The sequence below is a fragment of the Salvelinus alpinus genome, chromosome 1 (assembly GCF_045679555.1).
Source record: "Salvelinus alpinus chromosome 1, SLU_Salpinus.1, whole genome shotgun sequence".
In the NCBI taxonomy this organism is placed as follows: Eukaryota; Metazoa; Chordata; class Actinopteri; order Salmoniformes; family Salmonidae; genus Salvelinus; species Salvelinus alpinus.
The window spans coordinates 106488855-106508649 of NC_092086.1; the positions used below are offsets into that span (position 1 = coordinate 106488855).

At 39.3% G+C, this 19795-nt stretch overlaps 2 protein-coding genes across 7 annotated transcripts; both read right to left on the minus strand.

Annotated features, from left to right (window-relative positions):
* LOC139537775 (activated RNA polymerase II transcriptional coactivator p15-like) lies at positions 1-10968 on the minus strand. Of its 4 annotated transcripts, none has more exons than XM_071339573.1 (6): positions 10674-10803; positions 5456-5581; positions 3528-3609; positions 3097-3225; positions 2882-2990; positions 1-945 (listed from the first exon to the last, which is right to left on the minus strand). In XM_071339573.1, the coding sequence occupies exons 3-6, from the start codon at positions 3606-3608 to the stop codon at positions 932-934; spliced, it is 333 nt and encodes a 110-aa protein (XP_071195674.1). In that variant the 5' UTR covers position 3609; positions 5456-5581; positions 10674-10803; the 3' UTR covers positions 1-931. The 4 variants fall into 4 exon arrangements, with proteins under 4 accessions (XP_071195674.1, XP_071195654.1, XP_071195647.1 ...); XM_071339553.1 differs by having other exon boundaries at positions 1-395; positions 10674-10794; XM_071339546.1 differs by lacking the exon at positions 5456-5581 and having other exon boundaries at positions 1-395; positions 10674-10968.
* Positions 10969-12974: 2006 nt separating this feature from the next.
* Positions 12975-19688, minus strand: LOC139537765 (Golgi phosphoprotein 3-like). 3 transcript variants are annotated; one of them, XM_071339522.1, is made up of 5 exons: positions 19549-19688; positions 19182-19385; positions 18738-18869; positions 16938-17052; positions 15552-16716 (listed from the first exon to the last, which is right to left on the minus strand). In XM_071339522.1, the coding sequence occupies exons 2-5, from the start codon at positions 19383-19385 to the stop codon at positions 16292-16294; spliced, it is 876 nt and encodes a 291-aa protein (XP_071195623.1). In that variant the 5' UTR covers positions 19549-19688; the 3' UTR covers positions 15552-16291. The 3 variants fall into 3 exon arrangements, with proteins under 3 accessions (XP_071195634.1, XP_071195623.1, XP_071195617.1); XM_071339516.1 differs by having other exon boundaries at positions 19531-19668; XM_071339533.1 differs by lacking the exons at positions 15552-16716; positions 19549-19688 and adding an exon at positions 12975-14312 and having other exon boundaries at positions 19182-19524.
* Between the last annotated feature and the right edge of the window lie 107 nt (positions 19689-19795).

Sequence of the window (19795 nt, forward strand, 5' to 3'; positions counted from 1 at the left end):
TTTTGTCCCTTTAAATGGCTTTTATTAATTACTTATTAGAGAAAACCCAATCTCTCACACATCTATCCTTCACTACATCAGAATCACTCAACAAACATAACATACGTTGGGTTTTTCGAAACACAGCACAAGTCAACAGAAACTTAGCTTAAAATATACACAATGTTGTCTTGGTAATTACTTTAAAAATGTTGGTCTCTTCCTTTAAAAACGTTTCACTAACATTATATATATAAAAAAAGGTGGCAAAGATAAGAACAAAAACAGAATGTAAGGTGGTGGATTGTAAATCCCAGGCAGCCAGAGGCCTCCCTCTTATATAGCCTTCACAGCGTCGTCTATCTCAGAGATCTGATCTTTTAGCTGGTTCCACTGTTCTGGGTTCAGTGAGATACCTGGGGACAGAGCAGAGACCAGTCAGACAGATGGGTTAGTAAACTGATCTAGTATCAGTGAAATACAGACCAGAGAATAGTTAGACAGAGGCAAGTCCACTGATCTAGGTTCCGTTATAGAATCCGGAGTGTAGCATCACTGGGCTTGATGTCAAACATGAAATCTGGGTAACCACTGTACAGTCGTGGCCAAAAGTTTTGAGAATGACACAAATGTTAATTTTCAAAGTCTGCTACCTCAGTTTGTATTATGGCAATTTGCATATACTCCAGAATGTTATGGAGAGTGATCAGATGAATTGCAAAGTCCCTCTTTGCAATGCAAATGAACTGAATCCCCAAAAAACATTTCCACTGCATTTCAGCCCTGCCACAAACGGACCAGCTGACATCATGTCAGGGATTCTCTCGTTAACACAGGTGTGAGTGTTGACGAGGACAAGGCTGGAGATCACGCTGTCATGCTGATTGAGTTCGAATAACAGACTGGAAGCTTCAAAAGGAGGGTGGTGCTTGGAATCATTGTTCTTCCTCTGTCAACCATGGTTACCTGCAAGGAAACACGTGTCGTCATCATTGCTTTGCACAAAAAGGGCTTCACAGGCAAGGATATTGCTGCCAGTAAGATTGCACCTAAATCAACCATTTATCGGATCATCAAGAACTTGCAATTCATCTGATCACTCTTCATAACATTCTGGAGTATATGCAAATTGCCATCATACAAACTGAGGCAGCAGATATTGTGAAAATGAATATTTGTGTCATTCTCAAAACTTTTGGCAACGACTGTACAGCTCGGTCTATGAATTTGAGAGCTGTTACATTTCTCCAGCCCCATCACCAAGCTTTTTACCAAAACAGGGTCGGGGTGTCTTTGTTATGGTTTCAAATGCTGATTGTCCCTTTAGAAATGAAAGTATAAAATACCAATACTGAAATGGGACTTCACTTAATGAGTTTATAATAGACAGTTAATTAGATCATACCTAGCAGTTTACAAATCATGAATAAACAAATATATATCCTTGTTGGATGAAGCACCAAAATGACAATAAAACTATTTTAAGCAATGATTCATCAATCCATATGTCTGTATAGCAACAGCATGTCTGTTGGTTCAGGGGCCAGGTGACTCATTTATAAAACACTACGTAAACACAAAATATGCCCCAAAACATGTGTGTACCAGTTCATGCAAAAGTTGGCATTTATAAAAACGGAACTTGACGTGAGAATGTGCTTATCCTCCCGTAAACTTTAGACGACGCGTACGGACAGTTTCTAGTGGTTGAAATATTTCATTGCAAGAAGGCAAAAGTAGCTTTGGGGAATATATGATGACACTCTTATTCATAACAACAGCAAGCTAAATATAATAACAAGATTAAATAATTTGCCATTAGTGAGAAGAACGAAAATCTATGTATTTTATCTTTGCCTTCTAAAATAGAAATAGGCATCTACTTCCTATTATCTATTTAATTTCCACAATTGTTGAATTATAAATTCCTCACCTTTTCATACTTGCAAAATAGCCTATAGGCCTACAACAAGTTAGGATAGGCTAGCATTCGTCCCATCTCTCATTTAATTGGACCTACTTCACAGTAGTAAATAGATATGCTATTTCAAGTATTTTGCTCTATGAGATCTGATCCGAAGAGCAGTTTAACGGTATAACAGATGGTTCATTTTTTCCATTGATGATTTGCAGGCTACATCTGAATACTTTAACGGCAAATTTCTCAAATAGACCATATTTAATTTATAAACATAATACTGTATATCATAACCATTGCAGAATACATTCCTCATATTTTCTGGACATGATAGGTTAACATTCCTGAAGTAGCCATACAACAAATTACCATGCACCCCTCATTTAATTATCCCTATTAGATATGCGATTATAATTTTAAGTTTATGCTCTATGGAGCTGCATGGTAGCGCAGTTTATAACATACAATAGAATTCAACATGTGAACAGACAGTTGATATTTTGTATTGAAGTGTAGGCTACCAAAATAACCAGCAAAATGAACAGTCCCTTGTTTACATAGTCATGATATCGAATCAAAATAATTTATTTTCACTGCAAAAGAAAACATTCTGCCAACACCTCCAAAGACATTCGATTAAGTTCACCATTGCTATTTTCTTTAGATACTCTCTTGGCCTGATTCCAATACTTCCAAAGTATACAGCAAATAAGGGCATTATTGTCACCATAAAAGATGAATGATGGGTGTTTTTCAGGCAGAGTTAGAATTCTCATTCACACACGCAGTTTTATGACAAGTCTGAATTATAACAGGAAACATGCGTGTATGGTGTGAGCAAAGTTAATAAATCTCAATATTTTTGAGCGTGCGCAGTCTTTTCAGAAATGGCGCAGATATTTGGTGTTCAATTTACGCAACGGTTATAAATAAGGCCCCAGGGGCCCTGCTGTAGGATTCACACCCCAATGACAGGTTTCTTACCTTTCCTGCCAGGCTTCATCTCCCCCTCCTGATCCATCCAGTACTCACGGATGTCGATCAGACATTTACCTTTGAATTCACGAACGCTCACATACCGCATCTTCCCAATCTAAAATAAAAAAGTAACGCAGAGACATAAAACCATATGGACATGCAGCTAATGTTGCATCGTTTCTACTGGGGGTGGAATAACACTGTTCTTCTTCAATGCTTACCTGGAACTTGTTGTCATCCTTGTCCTGGTTGCGACTTCCCTTGGAGGTTCCACCCGGCTTGGAACTCTCTCCCCCTTTCGGTTTCTTAGTTGCTGGTTTCTCTGGTGCTGCCTGCTTTCTCTTCTTGGACTACAACAGGGGTTCATTTCAAAACGTCCCATCAAAATGTATAAACATTTGTTTTGAAAGTGCAAAATGAACTTTCTGATTACAATATGGACATCAGCATCAAAAATACAATATAAAAACACAGCTTCCATATTGAACCTGTCTGAGCATTTTGAAATATGTGTCCTTTTTTACTTTATTGACTGAACTACAAAACAGTCACAAGAGTACTGTGGCTGTCTTTACTCTGTGGCTTTGGATACAACACAGGAGTCTGTCTGTCTGTGTGAAAGGGGGGGGGGGGGGGGGTCAGTCACGTTTACCTTGGTCTCAGCTTCACTGTTGGAGTCACTGCCACTGCCACTGCCAGAGCTTGAGGACAGAACTTCCTTTGATTTGGGCATCCTGGAAAAGGAGGGATGCAATAGCTGAGTAAATGTTATCCTTCCATAGGACTTCATACAATGTTTTCAAATAAATATACATTACAATCTGCATGATTTTGTTCAATCATAGTGTTTTGTCTCCCAATTGGAGCAGGAATCTAAGGCACTGCATCTCAGTGCGAGAGGCGTCACTACAGACCCTGGCTCGATTCCAGGCTGTATCACAACCAGCCGTGATTGGGAGTCGCATAGGACGGTGCACAATTGGCCCAGAGTCGTCCAGGTTAGGGTTTGGCCGTCATTGTAAATAAGAATTTGTTCTTAACTGACGTGCCTAGATAAAGGTACAAAATAAATCTTTAAGTCTGAAATTGGCCATCATATGGCGCTATTATTCATTTTATGTCCTTTGTCATCTGTGTCCAACTGGAAAGTATGCAGCCAGCTATACACTCGTGTTCCCTGGTGACCGGCTCGTACAAAAACATCCTCCATTCATGTTGCAAGGTGCGTCAGTTTCCTTCTTAATAACTAGCTTTAACGGCGAGCCGCCGGGAGAAAAAAAAAACCTGGGAAAATATACTTAAGTTGAGGACTACGGTCCAAACACTTAAAAGACACACCCTCGCGTTATGCACTTTGGGGAAATGATTTGCAAACGTCCCTTGCTTGGGTACGTATGCCCCTCAGCCCTCGTTTTTAGTCGGCTTTGCGAGTGTATAATTATGTTCACTCCTGGCCTGAAACTCCCCATAATTCAATTCGCGACGACTGTACATCCGCTAAAAGTCCGCGAAAATAAACGTCAATGGAGATGTCAACATACAAGTGTAAGTAAAAACAAATGCAAATAAGTAAGAAATTTTGCTATTACGTAAAGAGTAAATGTATTTTTGTTTGGTTATCTTTTGGAAATTGTAGAAATAAAACATTTTCATTCTTCAGAAGTTCCAGCTAGGTAGGCTAACGTTAGTTCGGTAAATAATTAGTTTGTGAGCTATTATATAGTAGGCGTATATTAATAACTATATATTTAATATAATTAGACATTCACTCATAATTAGACATTCACTCATAATTGTGGGCGCATATAATGCACCCACAAATTAAAACACAATCATCGCGGGATGAACGAGTGACGAATTTCCGGCCAAGGGTGGTCCATTTAAAAATCATTCTTACCTTTTTTTCTCTTTTTATTTTATTTATTAACAACAAATCAATACAGGAAGTACATGTGGGAACACAAGTATATATAAATAATATACAAAGGACAATTGGGCTAGGGGGTACAATATCACATTACACAAGGACCTTAAGGGACATACATACACTTATTATTCTGACAGCTTTTATGTTAGTAGAGTATTTAATTGTCTTAATATACAGTTCAATTTATTTTTGTAAGGTAAGAAAATGTGGTGTTTTGTTTGTAAATTTACATTTGTGAATGACATTTGGCCAAAAGAATAATGAAATGAATTACATAAAAATGTTTCAGCTTATTTTTATCGTATGTAAAGAATCCAAGCAGAACATCTCTCCACAATAGTGTAAAATCTTCATAAATGTGTTCAATTATAAATTCACTGATGTCTTGCCACAGTTTTCTTACATGAATACAATGCCAAAAAAGATGCAACACTGTTGCTGGGTGGTCATTACAAAAGGAGCAATTTGAGTTTATGTTTTCCTTAAACTTCTTCATATAGTGGTTGGCAGGATAATATTTATGAATAATGTTAAAGGAAACTTCCTTAATTTTGTTAAGTAGGTATGTGTGTGGCAACATCCAAACTTTTTCCCAACAGATATTATCAATAAATCCATTCCAATAAGGCATGACATAAGGTATAGATTCAAACCTCGTTTCAGCAGGATGTTGTATCACTCTGTTGTTGAATGGACCAAAAGAGAAACAAATCTTTCCTACTGATGAGTCAACAGGGTCAATGGAAGGTAGGCTCTGAGGGTCAGGTCTTGACACGTTCCTGAATAATAGAGCAACACCTGAGGGAATGGCATCTAAATCAATTTAAAAATCTTTAGGTGTTACAGGGACCTTGTAAAGTGATAAGCATTCCTTATAATTGAGAAAAAGACCCTCTGTGTTTACCAGTTGACTCACCAATAGGATATTATTTCGGAACCAATATTCTAAAAACAAAGAAGTATTTTTATACAATATATCCCGATTATTCCATATATAATATCTGTGTGGAAAAAAGTTATGCTTATAAATTAAGGACCATGACAAGAAAACCTGCCGATGAACAGCAGAAAGTTTCACTGGAACTTTGTCAATATTATAATTGCAAACCAACATGAAGTTAAGGCCACCAAAAGTAGAGAAGACATGATGAGGAATAAAATTCCACATAGAAGTGGGTCTTCTTAGGAATTGTTTTATCCAATTGATCTTAAAAGTATTATTTAACGTAGTAAAGTCCAGAAAATTCAGCCCACCATTCTCATAAGTGTTCATTACAACAGTTTTCCTGGTGTAATGGGTACGGTTTCTCCACAGAAAGTTGAAAAGCATCTGGTCTATCTCCTTGCTTATTTTACCGTCATGATATAAAATAGAGCGCCATATGTTGGTCTAGAGATACCTTCAGCCTTGGTTATTAGGACTCTTCCTTTTAAAGATAAGTCCCTCTGTAGCCTTTGATTTAGCTTCTTATGTTTTTATAAGAGGGTTAAAATGTAGTAAGCCTCTAGACTTCTGATCCTTTGTAATGGTTATGCCTAAATATGTACGTTCTTCTTTTACTGGAATACCATAATATGAAGGTGTCACACAGTCTTTGACAGCCATGAGTTCACATTTATTAATGTTAAGATATAGACCAGACGCTTTGGAACAGGATTGTATCACATTGATCGATATGGGAATTTGGTTAGGGTCTTTCAGAAAAAGTGTAGTATCATCAGCCAGCTGGCTTATAATAATTTCTTTACCAGCTATGGAAATACCTTGTACAGGACTATTATTTAAAGAATTTGTAAGAAGTTGGGTGATTAATAAAAACAGGTACGGAGAGATAGGACAACTTTGCCTAATTCCTCTCTTTAACTCAAATCTAGGTTAGGTGCCATATTTCAATTTGATAGAGCTGTTGCCATTTGTATAGAGAGTCTTAATAGACTTACAGAAAAAAATCCCCAAAGCCAAGTCTCTCAAGGGAGTGGAAGAGGAACTGATGCTCTACTGTGTCAAATGCTTTATAAAAATCTAAAAATAATATGAAGCTATCCTCAGTTATTAGGTCTGAGTAGTCAAGTATGTCTAATACTAGTCTGATATTCTTAGAAATGTCTGTTCCTCATGAAGCCAGACTGTGTTTCATCAATGATTGCATCCAGGACTTCTTTAATTATTTTTGCAAGTAGTAAGGCTAATATCTTATAGTCATTATTAAGAAGACAAATTGGACGCCAGTTATCGATGAGCAGCACTTCTTTTTTAGGCTTAGGTATCAGTGTTATTAACCCCTGACTCGTTGTAGGAGGGAGAACATTGTTTTTAATACTCTCTAAAAAGACTTCAAATAGGAAGGGAGCTACTTGTTCAGAAAATAATTTGTAAAATTCTGATGTAATTCCATCAACACCTGGTGATTTATTGTTCTTTAGATGTTTGATAGATTCCATAATCTCTTCAACTTTGATGGGTTCATCACACTGTTTAGATTCTATGTCACTGATAGAATGAACATTATTCAGTGAGTCAAAAAACATATCTGTGGATTCCTGACAGTACGTAGAGCTATACAATTTTCGGTAAAAACTGCTACAGTATTTAGCGATTAATTTTTGGTCATCTGTAATAACATCATCAATGTTTAAGTTATGGATAGTGTTATTTGTAGAGTGAAATTTCTCAAGTCTAAAGAAATAGGATGAATTCTGTTCTCCCTCCTCAATCCATTTTTCCTAGATCTAATAAAAGCTCCTTCTGCTTTTAATCTATATATATATATATATTACCCAGTTTATTTTGTAACTCAATCAGTTCCATCTTCTCCTCCCCCGAGAGGCTGGCTGGGGACCTCTGAGAAAGGGAAGTTATCTTAATGATCACCTTTTCCTCCTCAGCTCTTCTGGTCTTAGCAAGATTACTACCATATTTTCTAAGGTATTTGGACACCTCAAATTTAAAGAGCTCCCAGTTCTTGCAATAAGATTTTTCTTCACAAGCCCTTTCCCAGAAGTGTGAAAGCAGATCTTTAACCTCAAACTTAACTATATCATTATTTAATAACGAGCTATTTAGCTTCCAGTAGGATGCTCTACCAAGGTTAGTATCAGGGGTAAATATTTCGATATCAATGTAAAATGGCCCTGTGGTCTGTGAGGGGAGTAGTACAAATATTTGTAGTAACACACTCACCATCAATACATTTGGATATAAGCCAAAAATCTATTCTGGATTGTCTGGAACCTGTTTTGTTACTCCAAGTGAATGATCTGTCGGCCGGAAACCTCTCTCCATATATCAGTAAGATCAAACTTTTCCATAAAAAGTATTAAACCCAAATTCTGATTGGTTGGCCTACCTGGGGGCCATCTATCAGTTGAATTATCTATAGTAATGTTAAAGTCCCCTCCTATCAATAATAACGAATTCGGAAATTTAGATAACCAATGAAGTATATGTTTCTCAATAGATTCAAGCAACTCATCATTCTAATGTTTGGTGTTGTACCTGTAGAAGTTTACAGTAATGAGCGTAATGTCATTGTAACTGATCACAAGACCAATAAAGTGACCAAAGGGGTCACATTCCGAGTGTAGAATATTACCAAAGGTATTGTTCATTGTAGTGACACCAGCGGAGCGTTCAGATCCACGGGAAAGCCAAATATCGTTGCCCCACTGTGATCTCCAGAAGTTGGCATCAGCCGAAATTGAGTGAGACTCTTGAAAAAAGCCAAAATCTGTTCGAAATTGTTGAGCAAATAAAAATAAGGCCTTGTGCTTCACACTGTTTCATAACCCCCTAACATTAAGAGAAACTATAGACAAAGACAAAACAACAAAGATTATATAAAAGTATAAACTGTAGTAGGATGAGTCAAACGCAGGAGCAGTGAACGTAAGTGATAAGGAACCGAGATCTGCACCATTTAAGTCAACTTAAAGTGAAAATAGCTTATTCCATAAACTCTGAGCTAGATTTTATCCGGCTTTTGAAATTCAACTCAACAGAATATTATGTTCAAGACAAAACCAAGGTTTCTTTGTAGTAAGAGAGACTAAAAACCCTCTTTAGCGTAATCAGGAACTATTCTGAGAAATAAAATTCAAAATAATAATTTAAATAAAAGGGTACCTGCTATTTTAAGTGCATATGAAAACTGATCATATTTTTTTTTTAATTCAAAATGTTTTACATATACATGTTCCGAAGACCCTTTTCACTTGGAAATAAGTATTAATAACTAAAGTGTCCACTTAATTTGAGGGCTGAGTGGGTAGGGTGTGTCTTTTAAGTGTTTGGACTGCAACAACTGTCTTAATAAAACTCATTTTCCCACCAAAAATGCTACTTCCTGATGTTCAGCCAATCAGGTTGTAGCAGTCTGGCTGAAGGTCGTCACTAGTTACCGCAGCCAAAAAGTCCTAAACCAGGTATATTTCTACAATTGTTCTAATTAAAAATGTGATTCTAACCTTAACCACATTGCTAACCTTATGTCTAACCTTAAATTAAAAAGCTACTTTCTGTTTTCATTCATCTTTATGCGCAGCATCAGGAAGTAGCATTAGCCACTCTATTAGCATGGTGGTGGAAAGTTGTTTTATTAAGACAGTACGCATATTTGTCGTTTTTTTCATGCCGCTCGCCATTAAAGCTAGTTAAGGCGGAAACCGACGCCCTTGCAGCCTGAATGGAGGATGTTTTATGTACGAGCCGGTCGCCGGGGGTCATGAGTGTATAGCAGGCTGCGTACATTCCAGTTGGAAGCAGATGGCAAACGACGTATAAGGAATAATAATGCCATCTGCCGGCCGGTTGGGATACCTCATGCTGTAGACATCTTGGGTTGATAATATGCAGATATCTATAACATTTCCACTGAACATTTTCCAGCCTAGAAAAATAGCTACAATATAAAACGTTTTACAGACAGTTTATGCGAGTAAAGTCAACTGTATAAAAATATATCACGACAGCTGTCATGTAAACAGGAAGTTTCGGTACTATTTTAAAAATGCCGACGGATCATTTGTTGGTTCAAAATGGTGGGATCTTTAGGTGTTGGTAAAATTAATTATGCCAGAAACGGCGCTGGAAACGCCTTTATGCGCAAATATTGACACAACAACCATAATTTCAAAGTAAACTTGGAGTCACGTGTTTATATGGTGTGTTCATCCCACTACGACTTGGGAAACCATGCAGTTTATTAGGCTACAGATGAAATAAGTTATGAGCTGACTTGGTGGAAATCCACGGTGATCTTGACGCTACTTTTCCAAAAATATCGAGTGTCCTATTCTGGTGACATGATGATCGATGCTTGACTGCCATTTGACAAATAAATTAATTAATAAATTAATTATCCATAATAATCAGGGGTTCCCAAATGTTTTCACTCGGACCCCCTTCCAGCGCGCGTACGCACAAGCACTGTTCATGACAAATTGTTCTCACCCCTCTTGTTGGTGGGGAGAATATTGCAGGTTTATAGCTTAGGTCTTGCAATTCTACAAATTGTCATGTGGTGCGAAGAAAATTTTGCCTAGCTACCGTTTCCCCTCACGCTGGACCCAGAAGCTGTCCACGTGATCATCGAATATGCAAATGAGTCATTGTTCTGTTCACTATTTTCATTCGCAATATAGGACTGTTTCGCTCGAATTATTGCACAGCTCGTTGAGTTATTATACTACACATCTTTTAGATAGGTAGGCCTGAATTAACCAAAAATCCTAAAATGTATCACGATCAAATCAATCAAGCATGCAACAGCAGCGTCCTTGCAGCACGTTACAATGTTGCATATAACGATAGCTTTGCACAGGGGTTCGCTCTAGGTATGAAATCTACATAGCAACATTAGCTACAGTACTTACGTGCAATGTTTCACTGTATGAGCTCGAGTGTAGTGTTCGCGGATGCTGTGTGTGAAGGCGGTAGATACAGGCCTGCAAAATGTCTACCCTAGTGGTTCGAGGTTTACCAGATCTTGATTCCAAATGAACTGGATGAAGTACTTTCACCACAAGGCTGTCCTACTGTTCCGGTGATCTAGAAGTCAGTCGCGCGAGTTTGCTTCAGGTTCGTTGCACCCGGACGTACCGTTTATATTGAATTGTGGGAAATTATGTTCTCTTTCTGTGCTTCTGGTCACAGTTAGGCTGTGTTCCTAATTTTAAAGCGGCAATCTGCGGTTTAAAGCAACAACAAAGCAACACCGCGCCGCTGTTTAGGTAAATAGCTGAGGGATGTTTCTAGAGAAATGTAACCAGTAACCACTCAAATTCATTGACAGCTATGGATGCAAGGACTTACTTACCATACACAATATACAGCTGATAGTATATACCATGTTATGAGGCTATACAGTGTTTGTTTACAATTGCATTGTTTGCAAACATTGGAGTAAAACACGATAATATCTTGGTTTCTGACAGGGTACGACTGTTCATGAGGCATTTATAAGTTAAATTCTTCAAAAAATCTATGGGTTATATTGTAGCGATGCTCGATATACAATTCCCACAACTGGGGTAACCCTATTCGTGCGATGCGTAGGGTGTTTGCCTTTCACACCAGTGATCCGGGTTTGCTTCCCTGCCGTTTGCCCGTTTCCTACAATATCATGAATTTAAAAGTCCAAAACGGGAAGTTGCAAATGCATATTGCCCCCTTTAAAAGCCACATTTACAGTCTTTATGCTATTAAATAAAATACATGCATACAGAAAGCATCTGTATTGATAGTAAATTTGACAACAGTTCTGTAGAAAAAAATGCATACATTTTAGCAATCACTAAAATATCAAAATAATAATGTATTTTATCAATGCTTGTAAGAGTTGTTTTAGGTTCTGTGAACTAGGCCTAGACACAGTGCACTATCTGATAGGTCTATATCCAATTAATTTCCTTTGCATCAGGTCAACATTAAGGGTTAATTTATCTCTTGGTTCATTATACAGCTGAAGGTTCCATTTTTGGAAGAAAGGATGTTATTGTTGAGAGTAGGTTAAAGGTGACAAGATATTTGTAAACAGAAGCAAACAATTGCTCCACATTGTGATGCCCTGATATGAAAACATCCTATAAAATCTTCCTTGGCACAATGTTAAGGACGGGTCAAAGTACGTTGGTAACCTTAGGGGAAGAGAACATAACATTTGTGTTTTATAATTCCGTTTACAAGTTCCCTTTAACGTGTCATTCTGAGCCTCTGTGTTCAACCAAGGGTCATATTCACCAGGCACCAAATAGAAAGTAAAATGGAATGAAACAGGGACTACCTGAACTTGTCCAATAAGAAACCATTGTTTTCATTTTACTTTCCAAAACGTTTTGCTATAGGGTGCACTAATAAATTGGACCCAAGAGTCAGCTGACAGCAGGTGCACTCACAGCAGAACTGTCCAGTACTGGCCCACATCTGTTAGGCACACCCAGGATAAGCCACAACATGTTAGTCACCACTGCTGTAGCTATTATGGCCAGGGTTATAAGGACACTCAGGAAATTATCTTCAAATCAGTTCTGAATCTGATGCAGATGCAGGACTTTGACACATATTAGACATTGTTTGTTAACCCATGAAAGTTAGCACAAAGTACCTTAAAATTAACCTCCAGAAAGGTCAAACTCAATATAGTAAGGTCAACTGATGCTCTGTAATGTTCATTATAGGGACAACAATTATTCCTCAAATGCACCTGCATTTCTCAGAAACACTAGCCAATGTTGCACAATCAATCTAGCTTTATAAATTGTCGTTTGTCACTTCATCAATTGACGTATGTTTTAATCACAGGTGAACTGTTGACAGATGTTCCTGTCCTGTGTTCTAATTCTAATTATGAACTCCGATTATACTTTGAGCAAACCAATACATTTTTATGACTGGTTTATGTAAGTGTGCAAGCTCTCTCCCAATCTAAAAAAGATAAATCAAATAACATGTGTCCTAAGCCAGCATAGTATTGATTGCAGGTGTGGTGTACACTTAACATAACTGTACACATAGCGTCACCTATCACACACTTTATGGACTGTTGCTTGCTGCTGTGCAAAGTGCACTGGGCCAATGAACTTTCAAATGGAGGCCAAGAGAATATCCCTAATTGATATGTTCTATTATTATAAGGATATAACTGTCTAGTATTTTATGCATCAATACTTCAGATATTTATGAGGATCTTTTTATTCCACAAAATAGTATAGTGTTAGTATCTCTGGTCCTTATGAACCTTAACTTGGGTCTTTGGGCACCCATTGTCAGTGAGGGCCAAGGGAATCTCAAAAATTCATTTTTGGATGCATGCTTTTTTTCTAGGCCCACCCCACAAATGACCAATTATATAATATGTATTACTAAAAATGGAATATACTGTATGTATGTAGCCTAAGCAATAGCTTTAGGATGTGGTGAGTCAGTGGTCTGCTCTATTCACAAACAACAATATTTTGCTATGGTAACTGTTGACTGAAGTTCACTGTACAAATGGAATAACAATAGCACAATCTGATTACATGCAAATAAGGACATATCACTGTGTTCCTTCCAAGGGAATTAGCCTACAATGATAAACAGCTGCCTATCTGATTTCAGTTCAATCTGTAAGGACGTGTCTAACAACATAGGTTTGAAAATGACTGTAAAAACAGCAGGTGATTGGGAGACGGGACTAGCACAGGGGGGATCCACAACTTACATCACCATCATTAAGGCTATATAATGGAGTGAACTTCTAACATTAGCAGAAGACTCACTGACTGACAAGCCATACACAGCTGAACACATTTGGATACTCAGTCTACTCTGTACCACAAGTACAAACAGAACTCTTGAAGAACTCAACAAAGAAACAGAAAGCAAGCGCAAATCAATATGACTGGACAAGGTAATTACGCAACAGCTAATTTGATAGTTTTGTTTAAAATTGCCATTGAATTTAAGATTTTACCACAAATGAGACATTGTCTTATGTTTAATTGCTTGACTAAACTATGACTTTCTCTTCTCTCCAGATCTAACTGCCATTCTGGACTGTGCGCATCAGCTGCGTAAAGTTGGAGACGTCCTCGCTAGTGACACCCTGGACTGGAGATCCAAATTATTGGAAATATTGACAAAACATTACAAGAATATAATCAAAGTCAAGTGAGGGAGTTCAACCCTCCCAGTGAAGATCACGGAAACAAGAAGATAGTATTCTATCTCAGTCCGCGGTTTTGGTAGCTGTGCAGCAGTCCCGCCTGGTCGTTCAGAGGTGCATTTGTGGCCACCTGAGATGAAGTCAAGAGGACAGTCTGCCTGGACCTGCCCCACAATCCAATGGCAAAGTGTCCAGTGCTCACCTCCCCACCATGTCAATGGAGAGTGAAAAGGATCAGTAACATTGTGTAATGGCAAAACCAGTGGACCTCTGCTGGTTTGTCGTTGGGACATTTGGTAGCCCGATGGGCAGCCATTCACATGGACGTCAAACGCGAACATGGGAACCAGAGCTGACAGGACCGATCCTACAAGAAAGTACGATGACAAAGGAGGATTATCAGTTGTTGGGGAAATGTTTTGGATCATGGAAACATGACTTTGAAGTGCTCTGATGCCTTATGTGAGGCTTACATTCATTTTATTTTAATGAATTGTGCCAAGAGCGATTAAAAGTTTTCAAAATCTGCAATATTTAGAAATTATCTTTATTTGTTGATCAATAATGTCACAGTCAGATAGGCCGTTTCAGCCAAGTGGTGTGTATGATATAGAAATAATAATCAAATTCATTTTCATCAGGGAATTGTGATACAAAAAGGGCAGATAATAATGACAGGAGAGCTACACAGTGCTATATTCAGGCACTTAAAATATCTATCCTTTATTGTGTAATATAAAAAAAAACCTACAGAAGTCTAGAGAACATACTTTCATTTATTACGCTGTACATTCATTTATCAAATTCTACATAATCAGTTCCTCCATACCATATAATCATCATCCCCATCCGATCCCTACACCACACTTGGTCTTTACAGCCTCCAGAAGAGTCAAATTCTCAAGGTAGAAGTTACCCCTAACCACAGATCTAGGATCAGATAACCCTACCGCCTGTCCTAACGTTAACCATTATGGGGATCAAATAGTATCTGACCCCGTGTCAGTGGTTGGGGGCAACCAACAGACAGGCATAGAAGAGGAAAGAAAAAGCCCAAACCATTGATGACGACCAACTAAATCTGAATGAAATGTGAATTATATTAAAGCAATAAAAATGTATCAATGGAAAATAAAATACATATGGCATAAAATCAAAAGCGTTAAGATTATACTGCCAGATAGGGACACTTTAAGCCATATAAAATACAATTAGCCTGATTTAGGAGAAGCTTCCCCTCCTATCCAGTCATATGCCAATATCGTTTTTCAATACACTAACTAAAGGACAAAGATATTTGTCCGATTTGAGATAATTTTTTTCTTGAGACTGTACCTCTTCAAAATATGACTTTGCACACATGAACACCCGAAACCAGTTTGCCTGTTAAGAGGAGACATGCAATGTCTGGATATCTGCAATAGGATGATAAGAGTTGCAGAGAATAGTCTGAAACTGATGGCATTCACAAGCTACAACACTTTCGTACATGGAGAGGGACAGGAAGGAAAACCGAACAGGAATAAAGCATGTATTGTATGATGCCCTGAACAAAATAATTGATGCTTGGAATAAAACGTTCCAAAAAATGTTCATTTTTAAAAAAAAATATTTCCATTTTTTTATACAAATAGTAAACTCTTCCAGATCCCTTGTTGAATGTGCAAAATGGTTTGGAGATGGTTAACATTTATTAGCAAGATAAAACGACACGATGTCTACGATGTCTAAGTTCCTAGACACGATGTCTCATGTCTAGGAACTTGTGTAGAATGCACCCTCCTCAAAGTGACTAACGCAAAAGACAAATAATGTTCTGTACGATCATATCAGGTCCTCTGGTAGGTCATAGGTCATCATATCAGGTCAGATGATCATGGTGGTAGGTCTGGGCCATGGTGGTAGGTCTGGGCCATGGTGGTCAAGCAAGGCCTAGCAGTTTTAAAGTCCCTTCTAAATGGAAGAACAGAGACCTGTGTGGGTGCCAGCTACTGACGCAAGTGCTCAAGGTTACACAAGGTCTCACAGTGAACAGAAAGGCCACGTGCCAAATGGCACCCGATTCGCTATGTAGTGCACTACTTTTGACCAGAGCCATATAGGGAATAGGGTGCCATTTGGGAGACACCCACAGGGTACTGGATGTCAACCAACTGGCCAGGTAGAGGACAGGACAGTGACTCAGAGGTCAGGGGTAACTGCCCTGTCTCAATACAGAGGGAGAGCCGCCCTCTGTGATCTTAATCATCTCTGCCATCTCCATCATCATATCAGAACATGGGAGTTCTGAGCCCCATAGGTCTGTAGTGTTTTTTAAAGTTCCGTCTGTTTGTTTCCGGTAGGGCTTCATTTGGTGAAGGCGGCCACCACGGCCCACAGCAGCTCGTTGGCGCTGGCCTTGGTGCTCTCTGCCTCTGGCTCCAGGTCCAGCAGCAGACGTACCCTCTTCATGGCCAGGTCATACTGTTCGTCCAGCAACGGGGCGAAGGCATTCTCCAGCACGTCTGAAGAGTGAGCCAGGAAGATCAGGGCCAGCACACGCTTGTCGAAGCGCCCCGGGTCGTTCACCCACTTGTCCAAGACGGACTCCTGGACTTTCTTGACCAGCCGCTGTTTAATGGTGTCGTTGGTCAGCGGGTGTGTGGTCATGTCGAAGAGGAGGAAGTTCTGTTTCTCCGTGGTCAGAACGCCCTTTTCCACAAGATTCTTGGCCAGGCGCTCGCGGACATTCCTCAGCTGGTAGTGCAGCTTCAATGGGTTCCACGTCTCACCTGAACATCAAGTCAAAATCGTAAATGGCCTATATTATATATAAAACAAAGATATTTTGTTTAAAATGGACTGGGAAGGGAAGAGGGAAAGGAGGGGGCAGTGAGTGCACCTGTCAAATGTATTGAATCAAATCTACATGAGAATGAAGAAAGCCAGTAAAATAAACAGAGATTTAAGAGAACGGGAGAAGGACGGGGGGGGGTAATCCATTTCTGCTCACCGCTCAGCAGCTCTATCCAGCTCTGAACTGTCTCTGGGGGCTGGGTCTCTTTGATATGCTTCAGGGCCTCGTCCAGCAACACGTCTCCTGTAGGAGCGTCCGACTTACAGATCACCTGACCAAAAATAAACCCGTTTTAAAAAGGTCACAAACACACATAGGTTTACACCGCTAGTGTTGGCATACACTGCTAGTCCTCCAAACATTGCAACACACGTCAGACAACCTCGTCAGCATTAACACACAGAAGGCCAAGGCCGCGTTGCCCTGCTCAGATGCCTCATGTATCAACCAATGGTTGCGTGCCACGTCATCGACTGTGCCGTCGGGCACCAGACTGCTATAACATATCATGTGATTAGCTGATACTTAAAATACCCATCCAGGCATTGTATGATTTGACATGCATCAGCAACGACTCACAGCTGCCAATCAAAGCTCTGACATTCCATCAATTGGCATGCCCGAATTGACATTTTGGACTCTGACCCCTCCCACTCCAGATCAGAGTTGTTATTGTCTAGGGGTGTGCCGAGTATTCTAACAAAACGAGTATCAATACGGATATGAGGAATTTGCCGGAAACAATGTAATTTTCCGTAATCGGAGAAAGTTGCTAAAAGCCAGAATTTCTCATGTCACTCAAACCATGCCGAATACTGCCTCAACAGGCTGATTCTGCTGTCAGTAAAGACACGGACGGGTGTTGGCCATGATTGGATTAGAAAAAGCCTCTCGTTTTCCCAGACAGATACGTCTCTCGCACACATGCTACGGCTCCCACTTTCACTCACTCGTTGTCAGGCACAACTCTCTCCAAACATTGTGAATCAAAATCCATAGATTGATAGCTAGAAGAAAAGCGGCTAGCTATCTAGTTATATTTTCTGTCAACTTTTCTGAGGCCATATCATGGAAGTTTTTGCCATTGGTTATTACTTTATCCGTCAACTCAATTACATTGGTGAAGATGCTCTCCCGCCCCTTAATTCCCCAGACACACACACACAAGGCTCCCTTACACTCACTCACCAGTCCAAACTGTTTGGGCTGGAGAATCACAATCCATAGATAGTCATTGTTGTTCTAGCTATCAATTTAGTTTTACTTTATACCGCCATATGGTTGTTTTTCTCTGTCTACTTGGTGTTGTTTAGTGGGCTTCTTTGTCTGTCCGCATAGGCTATTCCATTGCTTAAGAAGACTTATTTGTCGTTATGCTGTGAGCTATGCCAGTGCATGCTTGCTATTATTATTTCTCACAGACATGTTTTTTGAGAAACAGATCATAAGAAGATAAAATTACAAATGTAAATAGTTCATTTTGATTGTAGAAATGTTGTGACAAAGACTACAAGTTGGGATAAGTTTTGCTCCTCTCGAAAGTGAAATGTAGCCTAGGCTTCTAGGACGAGCCAACTAAATCGTAAGAAATAAATGTAGGCAGCAGTAGCCAGCCATGCATTATTTATTAACCTATTTTGTTGATAATTAGGACTATGAAAGTAAGTAATGTGCCTTTCAGATGTCGGGATCGTGAACGATGTGTGAATGAGTGAAGGAACATCAGAAGCGCTCTGAGCGACAGCGCGTTACCGCACTTATAGGTTTTCCGATCGCAAGTAAATCCAATTACCAGTATCCTATCAAGTGTGGTAAACGGATAGGATTACAAATACAAGTATGACGAGTTTCGGACAGCCCTATTATCATCGTCGGGTGAAGACGGAAGTCCGGCTGTTTGGCGACCAAGTTTATCAGTGTGTTTTAATAGAAGGGTTGAAACTTGTGAGTGCTCACCTTTCTGGCCAACAGACTTTTCCTCCTCATGCCACAAGCCTCTAGCTGCAGTCTTCCTCTCAAAGCCAGTTCAATGACCATACACCCTCGAAGACCAGAAGAAATGCAGTCATTCCAGAAGGAAGTGTATCCCTGTTGGAAAAAAATTGTAATGAGTCCGTATTGCTTCGTATTGTTAGCGACACTTCCTGGACAAATAAAACAGACAGACAAGTGACACGCCACAAAGTGACACGTTTGATAACCTTCAGTTTGTAATGTTGAATATTACATGACAATATAGCTAGTAATGTGAGTTAACTACCTAAATGTAGGAATAACACATTATTATGTTAGCTAACTAGTGAACGTTAGCTGGTTAGAACGTAAACAAACCAGCTAACTTTAGCAAGCTAACTCAGCTCGCTAGCACAACAAGCTAACGACAATAGCTAGCTAACATACCTCTCGATCTTTCAATCCCAACAGCAACACTTCTTCCATCAACGTCAGTCGAGTTTCTTTGGAGTCTCCCTTCTCGTCCTCTTCCTCTTGGCGTGGCTCGTAGTCCTCATCCTCGGACCCCCTCTCCTTGTCGGCGGCTGCATTACGAGAGGCCTCGGTCCTCCTCTGCACCAGGCCCGAACTTCGCTGTGTTAGGGAAGTCATCTGGATGCACGTCCAAACAACAGATAAATACAAATTATTTCGGTACCTCAAGATGGTTTTAGGGTTTCCGATGCATAAATGAACACGGCTGATCGTAAACTGTGGTGTAGATCAAGTGAATATTCGAATGAATACAGCAGCAAACCTGCAACAAGATTCCTACTTTGATACTTTCAACTTCCTGAACCAATATGGCGACAAGTGATGACGTCCGATGAGGATTGGCCCTCTTCTCTCCTCTTTCTCTGCTCTCTCTCTCAATTCAATTCAAGGGGCTTTATTGGCATGGGAAACACATGTTAACATTGCCAAAGCAAGTGAGGTAGATAATATACAAAAGTGAGAGAAAAAACAACAAAGAAACAGTAAACATTACACATACAGAAGTTTCAAAAGAATAAAGACATTAC

Bases quoted from the DNA above. Each gene is read 5' to 3' on its own strand.
- LOC139537775 (XM_071339546.1), bottom strand. From the start codon at position 3,608: ATGCCCAAATCAAAGGAAGTTCTGTCCTCAAGCTCTGGCAGTGGCAGT. The intron at 3,226-3,527 runs GTAAACGTGACT...CCCCTGTTGTAG, and splicing joins ACAGTGAAGCTGAGACCAAG to TCCAAGAAGAGAAAGCAGGC. The intron at 2,991-3,096 runs GTAAGCATTGAA...TTTTTATTTTAG, and splicing joins AGGATGACAACAAGTTCCAG to ATTGGGAAGATGCGGTATGT.
- LOC139537765 (XM_071339522.1), bottom strand. From the start codon at position 19,385: ATGACTTCCCTAACACAGCGAAGTTCGGGCCTGGTGCAGAGGAGGACC. The intron at 18,870-19,181 runs GTATGTTAGCTA...TTTTTCCAACAG, and splicing joins TGGGATTGAAAGATCGAGAG to GGATACACTTCCTTCTGGAA. The intron at 17,053-18,737 runs GTGAGCACTCAC...ATTTTTGGTCAG, and splicing joins AAAGTCTGTTGGCCAGAAAG to GTGATCTGTAAGTCGGACGC.